Genomic DNA, 18,303 nt, shown 5'->3' with positions numbered 1-18,303 from the left:
TAGGTTGTTTGATGCTTGTTATTTTTCCAATCTTCTCTTTGTTGGCTGAAGTGAGTATTCTGGTAAATTCTTTGGAGGAACAATATCCCCTGAGTTCTTGGTATTTTAAATTATTTTATTTGCCTGTTGTTTTTGTACTTGAACTACAATTTGGCCAGATTTACAATTTCAAGGTGACAGTGCTTTTCTTGAGGTTTTTTTAGGCATTGCCTTTCTGTCTTCTAGTATGGAACATTGCTGTGGAGAAATCTAAGGCCTGCCTGATTTTTTTCCACTTCTGATTGACATGATCTTGTTCATTTTTCTCATTTCTATCTGCTATGTCCATGGAAATATTTTTCTATTAGGGTTTCTTCATCGGCCAGTTATTCTTTTTTTTTTGAGACAGAGTCTCACTCTGTCGCCCAGGCTGGAGTGCAGTGGTGCAGTCTCAACTTACTGCAACCTCCACCTCCTGGGTTCAAGTTATTCTCCCGCCTCAGCCCCCCGAGTAGCTGGGATTATAGGCGTGCGCCCAGCTAAGTTTTGTATTTTAGTAGAGATGGGGTTTCACCATGTTGGCCACACCCAGCTAATTTTTGTATTTTAGAAGAGATGGGATTTCTACTAAACCCATCTGGGTTAGCCAGGCTGGTCTTGAACTCCTGACTTCAAGTGATCTGCCTGCCTCTGCCTCCCAAAGTGCTAGGGTTATAGGCGTGAGTCACTCTGCCAGTTATGTTCTTAATATTGTTCTACTGTGTTCCTTTTCCCCTTTTAAAAATATGATCTTTATCAGTGTCCTGTGGTGGTTCTTTTTTGACTATTCATCATTGAAAAGTAAGTTTAAGGCCTAGCATAGTGGCTCCTCCCTGTAATCCCAGCACTTTGGGATTGGGGAGGATCACTTGAGTCCAGGAGTTTGAGACCAGCCAAGACAACATAGGGAGACCCTGTCTTTCCAAAACAAAAACAAAAACAAGTGCAGCAGTATGTACAGCAGGATGTAGTACATGCCTGTAGTCCTTGCTGCTCAGGAGACTGAGGCAGGAAAATATCTTGTGCCCAGGAATTTGAGGCTGCAGTGAGCCATGATTATACCACTATACTCCAGTCTGGGTGACAGAGCAAGACTCTGTCTCTAAAAAATAAAAATTCAAAAATAAAAGAAAAACGTTAAGTTTCTTTTAGACTCGTCACTTGTAGATTTATGTCGAGACAGAGAAAGCAACAGAGAGGCACACCAGAGCCCTGTTCTAGACTAGCAGGATTTTTCTTCATATAACCCAGAGTTTTGTCAACAAGTATACAGGCTTGCTTTCTTTTAAGCCAACAGGAACAGGCACTGAGGAGATTTTTGGCGAGCAGTCTCTTCTCTGCCGCTGCTGTCTTAGGAACATACTGCTTCCAGTGAATACAGCTTGTCTATGGAAATGCTTGACTAGCCTCATCTCTACCACCACAAGGATCCGCAGAAGTTCTCTTTAGTAGTCCTACACTCTGTTCTTTCTCATCATGGTAAACAGGAATTAGATTTTGTACTTCAGGTTGTGCCCTTACCTTTGAGAGCTGTCCTGTTGTGGGTTCTTTCTGAGACACAGAGCACTGTCCACCTCTGACTGCTTTCTCCTGAACCTGGCCAGCCTCCATCTCCAGTGTTTCCAACTCTGCTGTAGTTGGAGTTTCTATATTCTAATTACATATGTCAAAGACAGGCTTTGCACTTTGTTCCTCATTCCTATTTTTTTAGAAGCTGATTCCAGTAGAAGAAGGGGAAATGCCAATTTTATGCCTGCATCTTAAAATCTGGACTCAGGCAGGTTGTTAAAACATTCAACAATATGCTGTTGGAGGGAGCATTTTATGGAATGTTTAGTTTTAATTTCCAAAACATTTTTTCCTTGTGGACTTCAAAACCCTGGGGTCACTTTAATAGGAATATACCGCCTTCTCTAAGTAATTTTTTACAAGAACATTAGTTCATGTGATATAGGATATGATTTGTTTCTCTTCCTTCTAGAATGAGGTGGCAAAAGCCATGTCCATTTTTTCTCAAATCATGAATCCAGAAAGCATAACCTGCACTAATTTAAATGTAAGTAACTTCTTTATGGTATAAGGTAAGCCTTGAAATGTATACATGTATTATAATAAAATGATGCCTAAATTTTTGGCTGTGTACAGTGACTTATCTCCCAAGGTTTTTATTCAATTCAAATCAGCAGTCATTTATTGAATTCTTCTCTGTGAAAATTACAGTATCATCCTTGTAAGAAGAGTCAACACAGTTGTTGCTTCCAGGATTTTGTAAACAGGTAGGAGAGTGGTAGATATGCTCACATATAAGACATGGTTAGATGCTGAAGACATGAGACATGGCTAAGAAAGCTGTAGATGTAGAGAGGAGGAGGGGATGGAGACATATCCTCCAGGCTCTTTACTGAGCCTTGAAAGAAACCTGTGTGCTAGCTGCATCTTATTGGTGGTCCCTAACTCATGGCATTGTTGCAATTAATGAGCTTAAATACCTATGGTACACAAAATAGTGCCTGACATGTGGTAAGCATTCAATAAATGTTATCTGTTGTTATTCTTATTATGTTGCCAGTATGCCCATGGCCTTCTTCCCCATTAACTTATCTGGCCACCTGGGTCACTTATTTGGGGCTTGTGGTCTGAGTCAGCAAGCGACTGCACACATATCACCAAGACATGCAAAATCTTAATCCCTAAAACTAAAAGCAAAGGGAAAAGATTACACAGATTCACAAGATTATAAAAATAAATAAAATTTGAGGCATATTACCACCCCCAGAGTTTGAGCAGTGAGTCACAAAACCTTCCTAGACCAATTAAAAAAGACTATCTTGTCATTAAGGACACCAGCCCATATTGAGACTCCTTGCATACTGTGACTACTTATGTGTGGGGAGTTGCAAAAGAAAAAACTTTCAGGAGCTTATAGTCTCCTGAAATAGTCAAAAGGTTGAGATGAAGAAAACATTTTCAGAAGGATAGAAATGTGTAACCATTAGCAAGACACAAACTAGGATAACAGATCGCAGTAATTCATTGAGTATTCTAAGATGAGTAGATGCAGAGGATCAGGGGGATCAGGAGTGGCTAGCAGGAGCAATGTGAGGGGCCTTTAGGGAGGGTACAGCAGCTTTTACATGAGAGAAAGTTCAGTCCGAGGAACCAGAAAGATGGAAACAGTGATAACAGAGAATTTGAAAAAAATGAAATGAGTTTGGAATGGAAGAAACAAAGTACTAGAAAAATATTGACAAAGAGACTTTTCAGTTCCAAAGGGCATGAGCTTGGAGGGCATGAACTCAACTATATACACCTGGTAATGGATTTGATATGAACTGATGAATGCCATAAGCAAGCGGGAAAGTAAGAGGGCTCAGAAATGAGTTTGTAAGGCATTAATGGTGAGGCAGAGGAGGCACCAGAAAAGACAGGAAAGGACTCATAGCTGTGTAGAAATCCAAATGGCTGAGAGCTGTCCCTGTGTTAGGCTGCTGCAGGTAGCTCCTGTTCATCCTGGGGGCCGAAGCAGAAACTGTAGGTCTGAGCAGGTGGGTCAGCCTGAAAAGCTCACAGGCTAAAGCAGGTCCGAGAGGCCAAGGTTGGCAAAGGTCCAGAGTCCAGAAGGTCAGGTCATTTGAGCCAGTCATACTAGTAAGCTAAACTGGGAAGCCTGGTCTTCCAACAGGCACAATACATCTTTGACATTTCTGCTTCCTACTGGATATGGACAGCTCTGGTATTCCAGTATATAACTGGTTCTGAGAGAGAGAGAGTGGCCTTCAGAGGTCCCATCTATCATAATGTGACTGGGATTAGCAAGATACTCTTCCACTAAAGCTAAAGCTATCCAAGTCTCTTATAACATCAGGTAGGAAAGAAGGACAGGAGAAAATGGGGAGAAGTGTTTTACGTGGACCATTGGTCGCTTTTTCTAGAGTTGAAGCAAGGTTGAGGATTTCAATAAGCATTGGTGGTAAGAAGTCAAATAGTGAGGTAAGCAGAGTTTTAATTTAATTTATCAAAGGTATCATGCTAGGTACTTTATATTTGTTATACAACAAAAGTTCTATCAAAACAATTTTTCTCCACATTATAGTTGTGGAAAATGAAGATTCAACAGTAAATAAATTACCTTAGTTCTCTCAGCTAATTAAATAGCAGTGTCAGGGTTTTAACACCAACAACTCTGACTGCAAAGCTTAGGGTTTCCTCACCACCCCAGACCTACAGAGATGAAAAGGGTGTGTCTCTTTTTATCCAGGACTGGGACTAGCGGCTCCTCGTGAATAAAAACAACACAAGACTGGATGTCAAAAAACACGATCCCACTAGTGCATATAATCCACCTCTGGATTTACATTTATCATCTCCTCCCATCCTAGCCTATCTCTCACAGTTATAAGAATCTACGCATGGGCTGGGTGCGGTGGCTCATGCTTGTAATCCCAGCACTTTGGGACACTAAGGTGTGCTGATCATTTGAAGGAGTTCAAGACCAGCCTGGCCAACATGGTGAATTAAACCCCATCTCTACTAAAAATATGAAAATTAGCTGAACGTGGTGGTGCGTGCCTGTAATTCCAGCTAACGGGAGACTGAGGCAGGAGGATTGCTTGAACCTGGGAGGCAGAGGTTGCTATGAGTGGAGATTGTACCATTGCACTCCAGCCTGGGCAACAGAGCAAGGCTTTGTCTCCAATAACAACAAAAATAATCTATTAATGATTTTTTTTTTCCAAATGAGTAGGTGCTTTGGTGGAGTTAAACATAAGCCTGCTGAGCATGAGGCTGTCCATTCCCAGTAGGAAGAGCAATGCAGGGCATGGTGGAGAAAGCATGTGCGTGCCCACCAGGCAGCTGGAACAGCTCCTTTCCGCTGAGGGCTAGAAAGGAAAGTCAGCCTATGGATGCAGTTGGGATGGGCGTGTTTCAGGCAAGGACTCCTTAGGAAACCTTGAAGAGATACTGAGTATGAATCATCCTCTCTGAACTGTATCACAGAATTACTCACTGTCAAGAAACTTAATGACAGTTTCAGTGTTTAAAAATTCTCAGGAAATTCTTTCAAATGTTCAACTGAAATTTCTCATGTTGTAATATAAGCCTATGTCATCTTCCTCAGAGATGATGAAAATTATATGGTTGCCATTCTCAAGTTTAGTAATTTTTTTCAGATTCTAGGTCTCTGTTAATAGAGAACATTTTAAAAAAAATTACTGCATGTCTGGGCACAGTGGCTCATTCCTGTAATCCCAGCACTTTGGGAGGCCAAGGCAGGTGGATCACGAGGTCAGGAGATCGAGACCAACTTGGCTAACACAGTGAAACCCTATCTCTACCAAAAACAAAAAATTAGCCAGGCATGGTGGCATACGCCTGTAGTCCCAGCTACTCAGAGACTAAGGCAGGAGAATCACTTAAAGCCAGGAGACAGAGGTTGCAGTGAGCAGAGATTGTGCCACTTCACTCCAGCCTGGGCCACAGAGCAAGACTCCGTCTCAAAAAAAAAAAAAGAAAAAAAGACTGCATGGACCTTAGCTGCTTCTCTAAGGCTAACTCATCTACTTGAAATCCTTAAAGACAGCGTGTTAATTATTAAGAGACGGAAACTGACAGGCTGAGTAGAGTCTGGTTAGTCAGTATTCACAGAAATAAATGAAACTTTTTTCTGATCAACTTTAAAAATTAATGCTTTATGCTAAAATTTTTTGCTGCTGTCAGTTGAAATTTGAACTTAATTTTCTCCCTAACTTGTTTTATTAAATTGCTCCTGTTCCCAGTGTGACAAAGAGGGCCCAGTTTCCTATTTTTCCAGCTAATACTTAATACATACTGCGTTGGTTTAACAGATCTCATCAAAACACATGTATGTTGACTCTACCTTTTCAGTCTGAGTTGAAACCTCTCAATCTCAAACACAGATCCTCTTTAGCAATGCTGCTTCACATCAAAGGATTAATTTCTACTTCCAAATATGTCTGAAAGTAGAGAGACCAATGCAGGGTAATTGTCCACTGATTCTATTTGAATTCTAATCATTTCTCTATAAACCTGGCACGCCTCCAATTGGAGATCCATTTAGGAATTGAATTTACCTTGCAAGGAAACTGACAGGTGGTTTTGCTGCATTTATCATTTATTTGTTAATACAGGTGACTGTCTTAATGCCCCTTTCTTCTACCCACTTAGGCCACCTTAAAGTTCTAACTTATGCTAGGAAGTCTGGAGTGCACAGGGAGGAAAGGAGACAGGACTCATTTCTCACAAATTTCCTCATGGCAGGATCTTACTCATATGTGTAAGTTAAGAATTGCATTTGTTTAGGAGCAATGCAATATAGACTCCAAAAATAAAAATAAAAGCCTATACAAATTAGAGCCTTTATTTTCTTCAATGTAGAAAAGCAATCTGGTCAGTCCACGCCTGATGTGGCATTCCATGATGTCATTAGGAACCCAGCCTCTTTGTATATTTCTACTCTACTATCTTTAACATGTGACTTCCATTCATTACATCCCTAGTCCAGCAAGAAGTAGGAAAAATGGGAGTGGACAAAGAAGTTCATCCCTTTTAAAGATACTTTCTCAAATGTCTTCATCCAACAACTTGTACTGACGGTGTTATTGGCCATAACTTAATCCCATGACCACATCTAATTGCAAAGAACCCTGAGAAATAGACTTTGAGTTTCATACATGAAAGAGCCTGTTAAAGTTAGGGAGTCCTGTTATCAAAAAAGGAGGAGACAATGGATATTGGTTAGAAAACTGGCAGCCTCTACCATACTATGATATTCTTCAAATATAGCAAAAATAAAACGAAAATAAAAGAAACAAGAAATGTAAAGTTCTGCATGCTCAGAGCTTCTGTTCCCTTTTTTGTTCAAAGGTAACTAGTAACTTATTTCCTGAGGCCTCAGAAAATCAAAGAGGCAGGAAGCACGTGTTCTTTAAATAGTTTTTCTTACCAAATTCCCCTGTTCCTTACTAACTGAATTTCCCTAGGCTTTTGTTTGAAATCTGTAAGATTAAGGCAATGTGCCGTACTCTACTTTCGTTTTCTTTAGCTGCACCCTGAGACTGGTTTGAGATAAGCCCCTAGCTTTAAACTTTCTCTTTGCCTTTTCAGTGACTGCCTCATGTACATTGTCCTTCACCAGTGTATTTTAAGGTAGTGAGCCTTATTCTTGAAATCCCTACTGAATCAGAGATAGTTGCTGGAGGGAGGAAGACAAGTTGGAAAAACTTAGGAAGAAATATTGAAATCTTCCAGGGAGCACATCATTTCTAGCAGAGGGCTCTAGATGGTTTATTTTTGTAAATTGCTGGGGAAGCCAAGCTCCCCTTCTTGTTTATTGTTAATGAGAATTGGCTGTGTACCTTGTACTGGAGACATAGCATTGCATTGAACAAGGTAGACTTGTCTTTGCCTTTGGGAGGACACCACCATCAACAAAATTGGGATTGGTTTTTATTAACAAAGGTGTTAAGAACTGTGACGGGTTAGAGATTTTATCCCACTTGGAAGCTAATGAGTTAGCCTGCCCTAGTTTCATGAATGCTAGTGGCGTGTACAAGACACTGAGAAATAAAGGACAGATTATTATATAGCAGACGCCAGGATATGCATCAGTTTCCTGAGCCCCAGGTCCTGCTGGAAGACATGAAGAGCTCTATGTGCCTCTTGCACACATAGGAAGTTGCTTTTAAGAGAAGAACCTTGAGCTTAGGTAACCCAAACCTCTTATAGTGGCCAGTAAGCATGCCTTTAACTTTGCTTTGGATGCGACGCTATGTCTGTTGCACACAAATATCCTTAAAAAGATAGTCTGTAATAAAAGCAGTGCTTTTGCTCTCAAGGCATGCAGAAATTTGAGAGACTCCATGGAGAGTTGTCTCCCAAAAAGGGTGTGCTCATGATTTTGCGTGGGCTTTAGAACACTGCATTTAAATTGAATTCTTTGTATTTCATCTACCTGGGATCATTTCTGTTCTCTTCAGAACCAAAGACAACCCTGCATCCTGATAAATTACTCAACAAGTATAAAATGTTACCAAACAGAATGGTGAGAAAACATAGCTGGTTTAATATAAAAAAGGTAAATCTCTTCCAGGAAAACTACCTTTTGTAAGGATCAAGAGCCTTAAAAACATCTCTATGCTTTGACTTAGTAATTTCACTTCTGGGAATCAAGTTTCTAAGACATTACCAGTTTTTAAAAATGCATATACACATTGGTCAGTATAATAAAGTATGGTATATTTCCATGATGAATTGCTATGTATGTGTTAAAAATAAGATTTCTTTTTTCTAATATTAATGCTATGAGGAAATAAATGTCTATTGTGTGGTAATTGACCAAAAGTAGGATCAAATTTTGGGGATAAGTTAATATATTTGGAAGATTTATACATCAAATTATAAACTGGATGTAACATTGGTTGGTGAATTCTCATTCTCACTTTCTTTAAACTTTTTCTTGAATTATACTAGTGAATATTGGCAATTGGGGGGAAATGTGTTCTTTTTTCTTGTGTTAATTGTACCTATCTGGTGGAAGATAGGTAGTAGTATCATTTTGAAAGCACAACTACAGTACCCAGTTTTGAAAGTTGCTTAATAGATAGTGTAAATAGGAGTACCTCATTAAAATTTCAGCCAGTTTCCACTCTATGCCTGCAGTAGCCTGTGTGCCTACAACTTCCTAACAACAGAAAACGTTGAAGGTGGCCAGATGTCGTGGCTCACGCCTATAATACCAGCATTTTGGCAGGCAGAGGCAGGTGGATCACCAGGTCAAGGGATCAAGACCATCCTGGTCAACATGGTGAAACCCCATCTCTACTAAAAATACAAAAATTAGCTGGGCGTGGTGGTGCACCCCTCTAGTCCCAGCTACTCGGGAAGCTGAGGCAGGAGAATTGCTCGAAACCAGGAGGCGGAGGTTGCAGTGAGCCAAGATCGTGCCATTGCACTCCAGCCTTGGTAACAAGAGCGAAACTCCGTCTCAAAAAAAAAAAAAAAATCGTTGAAGGTACCATTTCCCCCTAGCCAGTTCTGGTTGTCTGTTTTCACACTGCTATAAAGAAGTACCAGAGACTGGGTAATTTATAAAGGAAAGGGATTTAATTGACTCACAGTATCGTGTGGCTGGAGAGGCCTCAGGAAACATAATCATGGGGGAAGGCAAAGGAGAAGCAAATTATTTTCTTCACAAGGTGGCAGGAAAGGGAGAGAGCAGGGGCAACTGCCACTTAGGAAACCATCAGATCTCATGAGAACTCACTCACTAGCATGAGAACAGCATGGGGGAAACTGCCCCCATGAGCCAATCACCTCCCATCAGGTCCCTCAGCCGACACCTGGGGATTACCATTTGAGATGAAATTTGGGTGGAAAAAGCCAAACCATGTCACTGGTTTTATGAGATTGTCTGATTGTCATATCCTCTGAATCTAGAGGATATAGAGAGGAGGAAACCAATATTTTTGTTCATTGAGTACCTTCTGTATACTGGTATTTTATTTAATGTTCATAAAACCTAAAATGTGAGATCTAAACCTATTTTCCCCATTTTACAAATGAAGGCATTGAAATTGAGAGATTAAGTACATGGTCCAGAGTCACTTAGCTGGTACTTGCCAGTATGTAGATTTCAGCCCAACTATCCAGACACCAAATCTCTGCTCTCTCCAATGTTACCCTTAAACAAATTTTGAAGTTAAAGTGTTGTGACTAACTATTGGAAAGCACATTTTGGCTGGTGGGTTTACATTTAAAGCACATTTTTTTAACTTGTGCAAGCAAATAAATTACGAAGTAGGATCAAAGCAGGGTGGGTACCTGTAAATGCAGGCTTATCTAACCAGGTACATTTCTTAGCATTGAGACAGTAACTTCATTTTGGTTTTGTTTGTGTCTTCTTAATATTCAGATTATACTCCATATCCAGTTAAATATGTTGGAAAACGTGATAGAGATACTAAAAAATGCTACAGAAGGAAATTTATCAAAATATGTGAAGAGACAGGTGTTCTCAGAGGAAGTGGTGAGTATGCAAGTGCTGCAGAAATCATTTAAAAGTGAAAGGGCACTCTTAACAATGCCCACTAATTTCTCAGTTCTAAAGCGTACCTTAAAGAGATTGCCAAATACGGCAACTTCTCTGTTCCTGTTTTAAGACATCCATGTCTATATGCAAAGGTTTTTTTTTTTCCCCACACTGTATTCATGGGTCCTGGCTCACTCTCTTTTTCTTCTAGATGTCAATTTTCCACCTTTTTCCTTTTCTCTCAAGCCTCCAAAACCTTTTCCTCACTTTTCACTCTCAACTGATCACCTTATTTCTTTCTTCATGGAGAAAATATAAGTAATCAGAAGAGAATGACTACTCCATTGACAGCCTCTGGCCCCTTGCCCTATTTACCCATGATGACTATGGATGCACCGCTCACGCCAGCCTCTCCAGTTGTGCACTAGATCCCATCCCCTCTGACCCGTTCCACAGCGTCAGTCCAGAAGTTGACTCACTCTTTTGGGCATCATCAATATCCCCTTCCCTGTGGGTCATTCTTGTCAGCAGACATTAGGATATAGTATCTCTCATCTTAAAAAAGAAAGAGTCTCCTGTACAAATGAAAAGACAGACCATGTGTTTAGATAAGAAGACCTAGCCTCATGAAAAATGTTTTTTTGAAGTTACTTTGATAATGTAATATGAAAATATCACTTTTTTTTTTGTAGTTAAAGGTTGGTTGAAAAAACAAGATTATCTAGAAAAACCCTGTGAAAGAGGGGCAGTAAGCGTTGCTAGATCTAGCAGATATCAAAGCATGTTAAGGTTTCTATAATTCAAACTGTGACTTAGGTCACGAATAGAGCAGCTAATGGGACAGAATAGAAAGTCCAGATACAGACCAAACCACAGATACAAATTTAGTGTAACATAAAGGCAAAGGCAAGCATCTCAAATCAATCTAAATGGATAGACTGGTAAGGAGTACTAGGATAAGTAGAGAGCCAATAGAAAAAGATACACCTGTATATGTTTTTATACCACAAACCAGGATACATTCCAAGTGGATGATAATTTAAATTTTTTAATTGAAACATACAAGCAGATGATATAAACATTAGTGGATTCTTTAATGTCCTGGGAGTTGAAAAACTTATCTTTCAATCAAAATCCAAATCAATTAAGTGATAAATTTGACTAAATAAAAATGTTGAAACCTTTTTTTTCGTGTGGCAAAAACTCCATAAGCAAAGTCAAGAGGTAAATAACAAACTAGAAGAAAGTACTTTCAGTTTTTAATCATACTGACAAAAGGATAATTAGCCCTAATATTTAAAGAGCTCTTTTTGAGGCCAGTCGCAGTGGCTCACACCCGTAATGTTGTGATCCGCCTACCTTGGGAGGCCGAGGTAGGCGGATTACAACATCAGGGAGACCATCGTGGCCAACACAGTGAAACCCCGTCTCTACTAAAAATACAAAAATTAGCCGGGCGTGGTGGCGCGTGCCTGCAGTCCCAGCTACTTGGGAGGCTGAGGCAGGAGAACTACTTAAACCCGGGAGTCGAGATCATGCCACTGCAGCCTGGCAACAGAGTGAGACTCCGCCTCCAAAAAAAAAAAGCTCTTTTTGAAAACTGTGAGAAAAGAACCAACAACGCTAAAGAAAAATGGGTAAGAGATGTGGACAGAACTTACTAAAAATGAATTGTGAATGGCCCTTAGACATTTGAAAAGATTCTCTTGCCCATATCAAGAGAAATGCAAAATAAAACTACTTTATGATCTTTCTCGTGAGTAGAAATCTGCAAGTTTGCCAGCCTGTTTGGTTGGTGAGGCTCTGAGGAAATGTGCACTATCATCCAATGCTGCTAGAGGGAAAACAGATTGGTATACCCTGTGCAGAGGCATTTGGCAGTATCTCACAAACAAATAATTTCACCCCTTGACTCAATCGTCCCACTTGGAATATATTCCAAAAATATACCAGCAAATACAAGGAAGTTGTATGTACAAGGCTATTTGTTGCAGGCCAATTTGTAATAGCAGACTGGAAAAAAGCCCAAATTTCCATCAGTAAAGGACTAGTTGTACAAATTAGGGTCTGTTCGTACAAAGGACTGCTATGTAACCCAAAGGAAGTGAGGAACAGCTGTATCATATACTGCTGTGGATCACCATTTATATGGATCACTTAAATATGTTTTTAAGTGACAAAAGCAAGATGCAAATGGATGTGTGTGGTATGCCTTAAGAAAGCGGTACCATATATTTATATATATTTAGGATTTTGAAAAACACTATGGATGAAAAACCGAAAATTTAAGTGGTTATGTTGATTTCTTTTTCAGATCATTTTTTGTATAGAAACACTGCTGATTTTTGTATGTTCATTTTGTAACCTGCAGCTTTACTGAATTGATTTATCAGTTCTAAAGGTTTTTTAGTTGTCTTTAGGAACTACAGTTAATTATAATGCATATTTCAAAAATGCCAAAGGAGTAGATTTTTAATGTTTCACTGCAGAAAAAGATACATTGTAGGTGATGGATATGTTTATTAGCTTGATTAAATCTTTCTGTAATATACACATAGACTGAAACATCACATTGAACTTTATAAATATACACAATTGATGACAATTATAATTTGACAAATTTTTTAAATTTAATTTTTAAAAATTAAAAAATTTTAAAAGAAAAAGGAAAGTGAAGGTGAAGGATAGAAGCATGATTTCTCTGAATGTACCTTGTTTGTATATTTAACTTAGGAACCATGTAAATGCTTTTCAGAACTTTAAAGCAGAGTTAAATAAAAATGAAGAGAAAAAGCAATTCCTAAAAATTGAACGTGAAATGAAACAAATGAACCCATGTGTCACGATGATGGCTTAAGTACACAAATTGGAATTATTGTAGGTCATTTGAAATATAGTAATTTGTACCTCTCTCATAGCATAATACTTAAGGTGAAAAAAGAAGTGTAAAGAAATTGTACATTATTGACAATGACCATATTGTTAATAATAACACTGATATTGGCATTTTGATCAACCAAGTGGCCTGTTGGTTGGTACTCCTTTTCTTCCTCATTTCTCCTGCCTCTCCTTTTTATAGTTTGGTCCAGGCTGACGGCTGAGATGGCAGGCTTGGCACTAGAGGGCAGTGGCTGCTTCCTCCTCCTGCCACACTGTCGCCTTCCCAGCCCTGTGACATTTCCTCACTTCCACCCAAAGGCTTCTTCCTGCTGATAAATGGGAACTTGTCAGGAAAATGACTAACTGGATATGACTGATTTCAAGCTTCTTTATGTTTGTGGTCTTAGCTCTGTTTAGGTTGTGACCCACCGAACCCTTTTGGAGTAACTTTAGAAAAGCAGAGAAAGTGGAAGCATGAACAGATTTTAAAGTGCATAGTCATGTGTGTATGCATACGTGTGAAATACTCATACAACTTCCATTTTCTCAGCAGCATTGATGTTAACAATCTTTCCTTAGACCTGATCCATTAATACATTGTCACCATTTGTATGGCTAAAGCACCCAAACAAACTTCATATTGCAAAATACTCATATAAGACTGTTTTACTTAGAAAATGAACCCTCTAGTTCAGTATCTTCTCTCTGGTTACTGGGGGTCACTCAAGGAACTGCTTGATGAGAAATGGATTGATTCATATAACTCCAGTAGCTTTTGAGCTAGTTCTAAATATATATGTGTGAGATTGCAAATGTAGTCTTATATTGTAAAAGTCTGCATTTTACAAATGTTGCATTTAATGTTTATGCCAACAGTTATTTTAAATGTGTTACGTATGGAGATAAGACCATAAACTACCATAGGTGCTATTATACCATCACAGGACTATTGAAAAGAATTGTTGACTTATTTCTGTAGTTATGTAACAGAACTATTACAGCTTTTAGATCAAAATTATCTCCAGCTTGGCATGTTTGTTGTGCTGCTTTTAGAAGCCATACGCTGCACATTAAGTCATTTTCACCTTGAACGTGGGGACTAAACAAACTATTCGTTTTTAAGAACATTAAGAAGTGCTTAAGCTGCTTGTCTGCAGGTGTGGTTGGGAGCCCTGTCTGAAAGGAAGATGTGCAGGTGCAAACAGTGTTATAAATTTAGAAGAGGGCCAAAGGATTTGTTAGGAAGCTTGATCCCAATTAAATTCCATCAAGAAGTGTGTTTAGTTTATACCCTTGATAAGGATTGAACTAAGTAAAATACTGGTTTTATTCAGAAAGTAGCTTCACATTCTCCATTCTAGTTCGCCCATTTTTGGGGTTAAATACCATTCATATACTTGTGACTCTAGTATGTATGCCTCTAGTCTAGACCTCTCCATCATGCCCCAGATTTGTATATCCAACAGTCTTCTAGACATAACCATTTAGATATTTCACAGCTACTTCAATCAGGTCCAAATAGAGCTCTTGATGTTCCCTTCCAAATCTCACCCGCCCTGTTCTCTATCTCAGGAAATGGTAGCACCCATCATCCAGTTACTAAAGCCCCAGTTGAGAAGATAACTTTGACTCCTCCCTTTCCTTCACCCATTCAAAAATAAGTCCTTTCAATGTAACCTCCAAAATGTACCTCACAAACGGACACTTTCCATCTTTTCTGTACCTTTCCCAATCTTAAGCCACCATCCTTTCTTATCTGGGCTATGGTGTGGGCCTCCAGAAGAGTCTCCTCATTTCTGTACATACCAATCCATTATGCAACTTTTTCAACGTAAATGAAATCTTGTCCCACTTTAGATGCTTTGATGGCTTTTTTAGAATAAATTTCAAAAAGCTTATTGTGGAATATATATAAAGCCCCATGTAATTTGGCCCTGCCTCCTCCTGCTCTAATCATTACATTGAACAAAGTTGATTCCACTGGTATATGACCTCCTTTACTTGGTGTGTTTCATTATATAAATGTGTTATTTGAACCCCTGCTTTATATTAGGTATGATTTTCAAATACTAATTTTGAATTTTGTGTGTGGCTTTTGGAATCTCTCATAGTAATACTTCTGTGTGCCCCCATACACTGGTTTTCACTATTTTAGGTATATACCACATATATATTTTTTTGAGACAGACTCTACTCTGTCACCCAGGCTAGAGTATAGTGGCACAGTCACGGCTCACTGCAGCCTCTGTCTCTTGGGCACAACTGATCTTCCACCACACCAACTAATTTTTTAAAAATTTTTTTGTACAGAGTCTCACTGTGTTGCCTAGGCTGGCCTAGAAATCCTGTGCTCAAGCGACCCTCCCACCTCAGCCTCCAAAATTGCTGGGATTACAGGCATGAGCCACTGGATCTGGCCTACCATACATTTTTGTTCATGTCCGTTACTTTTTCTTAGAGTTATAGTAAGAACAAGGAATAAATCTTGCAGAGATATAATGATCTGTTCTTGCTTTTTTCCAGCTGGCCAAAGTGAGGGAAAAAGTGAAGGATGTGCCTGCCCTTGTGGCCAAATTTGATGAGCTCTATGGGAAACTGCACGTCAGTGGCCAAGTCACCACTTATTCTTTGGATGCTGTGCTCTGCCACATCCCCGGGGGCAGGAAGTCCCACATGTTTCTATTAAACAAGAGGATGGTCAGCCGTCGCACCTTCCAGCCACTCGGCCAGTCCCTGTTGGCTGAGTAACCCTGGTTTCAGTCCATCTATGGATCTGAAGGGCCTGCTTCTAGTGAATTATTGCCTTTCCTAAGAAGCCAGTCATTGCACTTCAACAGACACTGTGCTGACACTTGGTCTCCTCCTGAAATTCCCAAGTTCACTGAATGGTGGCATGCCAATCTCTGAGAAGTTATGTTGCACCACTGTGAAGGTCTAGATGCAAGCTTAGCTCCCTCAGAAAGGCTCTTCCCTTGTGCACTGCTGAGGATTCTTGAAGGAACATGGTCAGTCTCTAGTCCAGCTTCTGGCACCAGAGTGGAACCCAGTAAGCACCATCAGGAATTAATTTCACTACAAGTGTGGTCAACTCTGATTTTCAAGGGAGTAGTTACTTGCAAATTACATCCTTGCTGAATTCTGCCATGTTAGAAAACAGCCCAGGACTTTCTCATTTCTGCCATCATATATGTCTATGACTTGAGCCCTCATTTTTCCATCTGCAAAACAATAATGCCTATGTGTATTTGCATACAGATTTGAAATCTTCAAGTTTCAGTAGGATCCGATGTTCTCAAAAATAAATAAGGTTCAAAGGAAACTTGATGGGATTGTGGTGGGTCTGTCTTCTCAGCAGCACAAACAAAACCAGAATTTAGCCTTTAGAACTGCTAAGTAAGCTAAATTTAAATGATTACTGTTTTGATCATGGGCAAGCCATGTGCTTTTCAAAATAAATACCACTAAAAGCCACATAATGCTCAGGTTACTATGTGGATAATAAATAGTCCTACAGTTTATCTTATATGTTAATGATTTTTTTCTCTTGAATGCGATATTTTAAAAAATATAGCATGAGAGCAGTTCAAAGCTGCTTCATACTTATGATGGTCTGAAATATAGTATGTGCTGAATTTTACCTTCTGGTCACCAGTGAGCAGAAAATACACGGTGACCGCACCTCACTTGCTCCTTGTGTTTCAGAAAGCCCAGAGGGTTGCTCAGACCTCAGCAGCTCTTTGCCAGGATTGCTGCAGACTCTTCATTGCCACCTCCAAAACTAAGACTGTTCACTTGGTGGTTGTTCTGAGGCAAGGATTATAGAGTCAGAAATTGTAGACTAGGAGGAGTCTTCTGAGTCTCCTAATTACTGCTTTCATCTTTCAGGTTAAGGAAATGATCCATTCAAGACAGCCCCAATATCACCTGTAGACTGTGTCTCAAAGAGTCTTTGCCAAATCCAGGTCTGAGATCACAATTCCACCTGAAGACAGGATCCAGAGATGAGAGTCACCAATTGGCATAATTGATTTGTGGTGGAGCTGAGATAGAATCCAGATTCCTAATCTAGTATCCTTCCCACTGTACCACATTATGCCTTTTCAGAAGGGAAAAAGGAGCATCTCCTAAGAAATAGAATACTAAGGGCTCCCATGACTTACTGTGTGGCCCTGGGCGTCCTCAGCTTCTTCATTTGGTAAATGGGAATAATAGTACCTACCTCTTAGGCTTGGTGTGAGGATGAAATGAGGTAGGGAATGTAGAGCATGCAAATAGTGGCTGGCACATAGTACATGCAGTATGTGTGCAACTAGTTAAGGAATTATAAAAACAAATGAGTTCTTCCCGCTCAAAAATATTGAAAGAATTTCTTTTCCTTGTGCTCTGTGAAACACTGGACAGCCCCATTTAGAGAAACGAATTCTATGCCCTCATAGAATCCTAATTGTTTCTGTGTGTGTCTGGTGTTTTGCACATGCAAAAAAAAGGTGCTTGGATTTCTTCACCTTCAGTCTTAGGGAATAATAGGGCATGCTTCCTGTCCCCTCAGCTTACTTTTTATCTTCTCCGCTTCTCACAGTTCAAATCGCTCTCATGTTCTCGGTGAGTGTGGCCCTGGTTTTTAGCTAACAACCATTCATTAGCAAAGTCACCAAATTTTGTGAGCGGTAAATAGCAACAAGCTCCCCAGTCCCGGCACCAGGAGGTGGCTGGTGCTTAGCCAACTGGAAAAACTGGTCCATTCCACCTGTTCCCCCTCGAAGCCTTAGTACAGAGGTAACTAATGTGTATACTGTTCACCCCAAAGTAACAGATGATTCTAAAGTCTTAACAAATAATAGTGTTCAATATAGGTTATGGTGGGTATTTCATTCTTTAAAATTCAGTAATTCATTTGAAAAAAATGGTGTTTATTTGTAAGCAGTAGTTTACCTAAATCATTTGCTTATCCTGTTTTTTTCTGTTTTGGGTTTTGTTTTTTTGTTTTTGTTTTTGTTTTTTAGATACAGTTTCACTCTGTCACCCAGGGTGGAGTGCAGTGGTGTGATCTCAGCTCATTCAACCTCCGCCTCCCGTGTTCAAGTTATTCTCATGCCTCAGCCTCCTGAAGTAACCAGGATTACAGTTGTGCACCACCACACCTGGCTAATTTTTTGTATTTTTTAGTAGAGATGTGGCTTCACCGTGTTGGCCAGGCTGGTCTCAAACTCTTATCCTCAAGTGATCTGCCTGCCTTGGCCTTCCAAAGTGCTAGGATTACAGGCATGAGCCACCACACCTGGCCTGCTTAGTCTATTAATGAGAATATTTGATTGGACAGAACATCTTATTCCTTAACTCTGTTATGTGCTTTTGTA

General features: G+C 39.7%; 1 protein-coding gene across 4 annotated transcripts in view; it reads left to right on the top strand.

The window, feature by feature from the left end:
* The window catches only part of PTCD2 (pentatricopeptide repeat domain 2), a 45,191-nt gene extending 27,807 nt beyond the window's left edge, over positions 1 to 17,384 (top strand). For 3 of the 4 annotated variants that reach the window (XM_032278810.1, XM_032278807.1, XM_032278811.1), the window contains 3 exons: positions 2,000 to 2,074; positions 9,950 to 10,063; positions 15,470 to 17,384. In XM_032278810.1, the coding sequence (XP_032134701.1) occupies positions 2,000 to 2,074; positions 9,950 to 10,063; positions 15,470 to 15,694 (414 nt within the window). In that variant the 3' untranslated portion in view covers positions 15,695 to 17,384. The remainder of the gene's footprint in view (positions 1 to 1,999; positions 2,075 to 9,949; positions 10,064 to 15,469) is intronic. The other variant, XM_032278808.1, reaches the window with a different exon arrangement.
* Positions 17,385 to 18,303: the final 919 nt, after the last annotated feature.

This window comes from Sapajus apella, unplaced genomic scaffold (genome assembly GCF_009761245.1).
Source record: "Sapajus apella isolate SASKATOON/1434 unplaced genomic scaffold, GSC_monkey_1.0 scaffold1, whole genome shotgun sequence".
Lineage (NCBI taxonomy): Eukaryota > Metazoa > Chordata > Mammalia > Primates > Cebidae > Sapajus > Sapajus apella.
The sequence above is the reverse complement of the archived record's forward strand: the minus strand, read 5'-3'. Positions and strand labels throughout refer to the sequence as shown.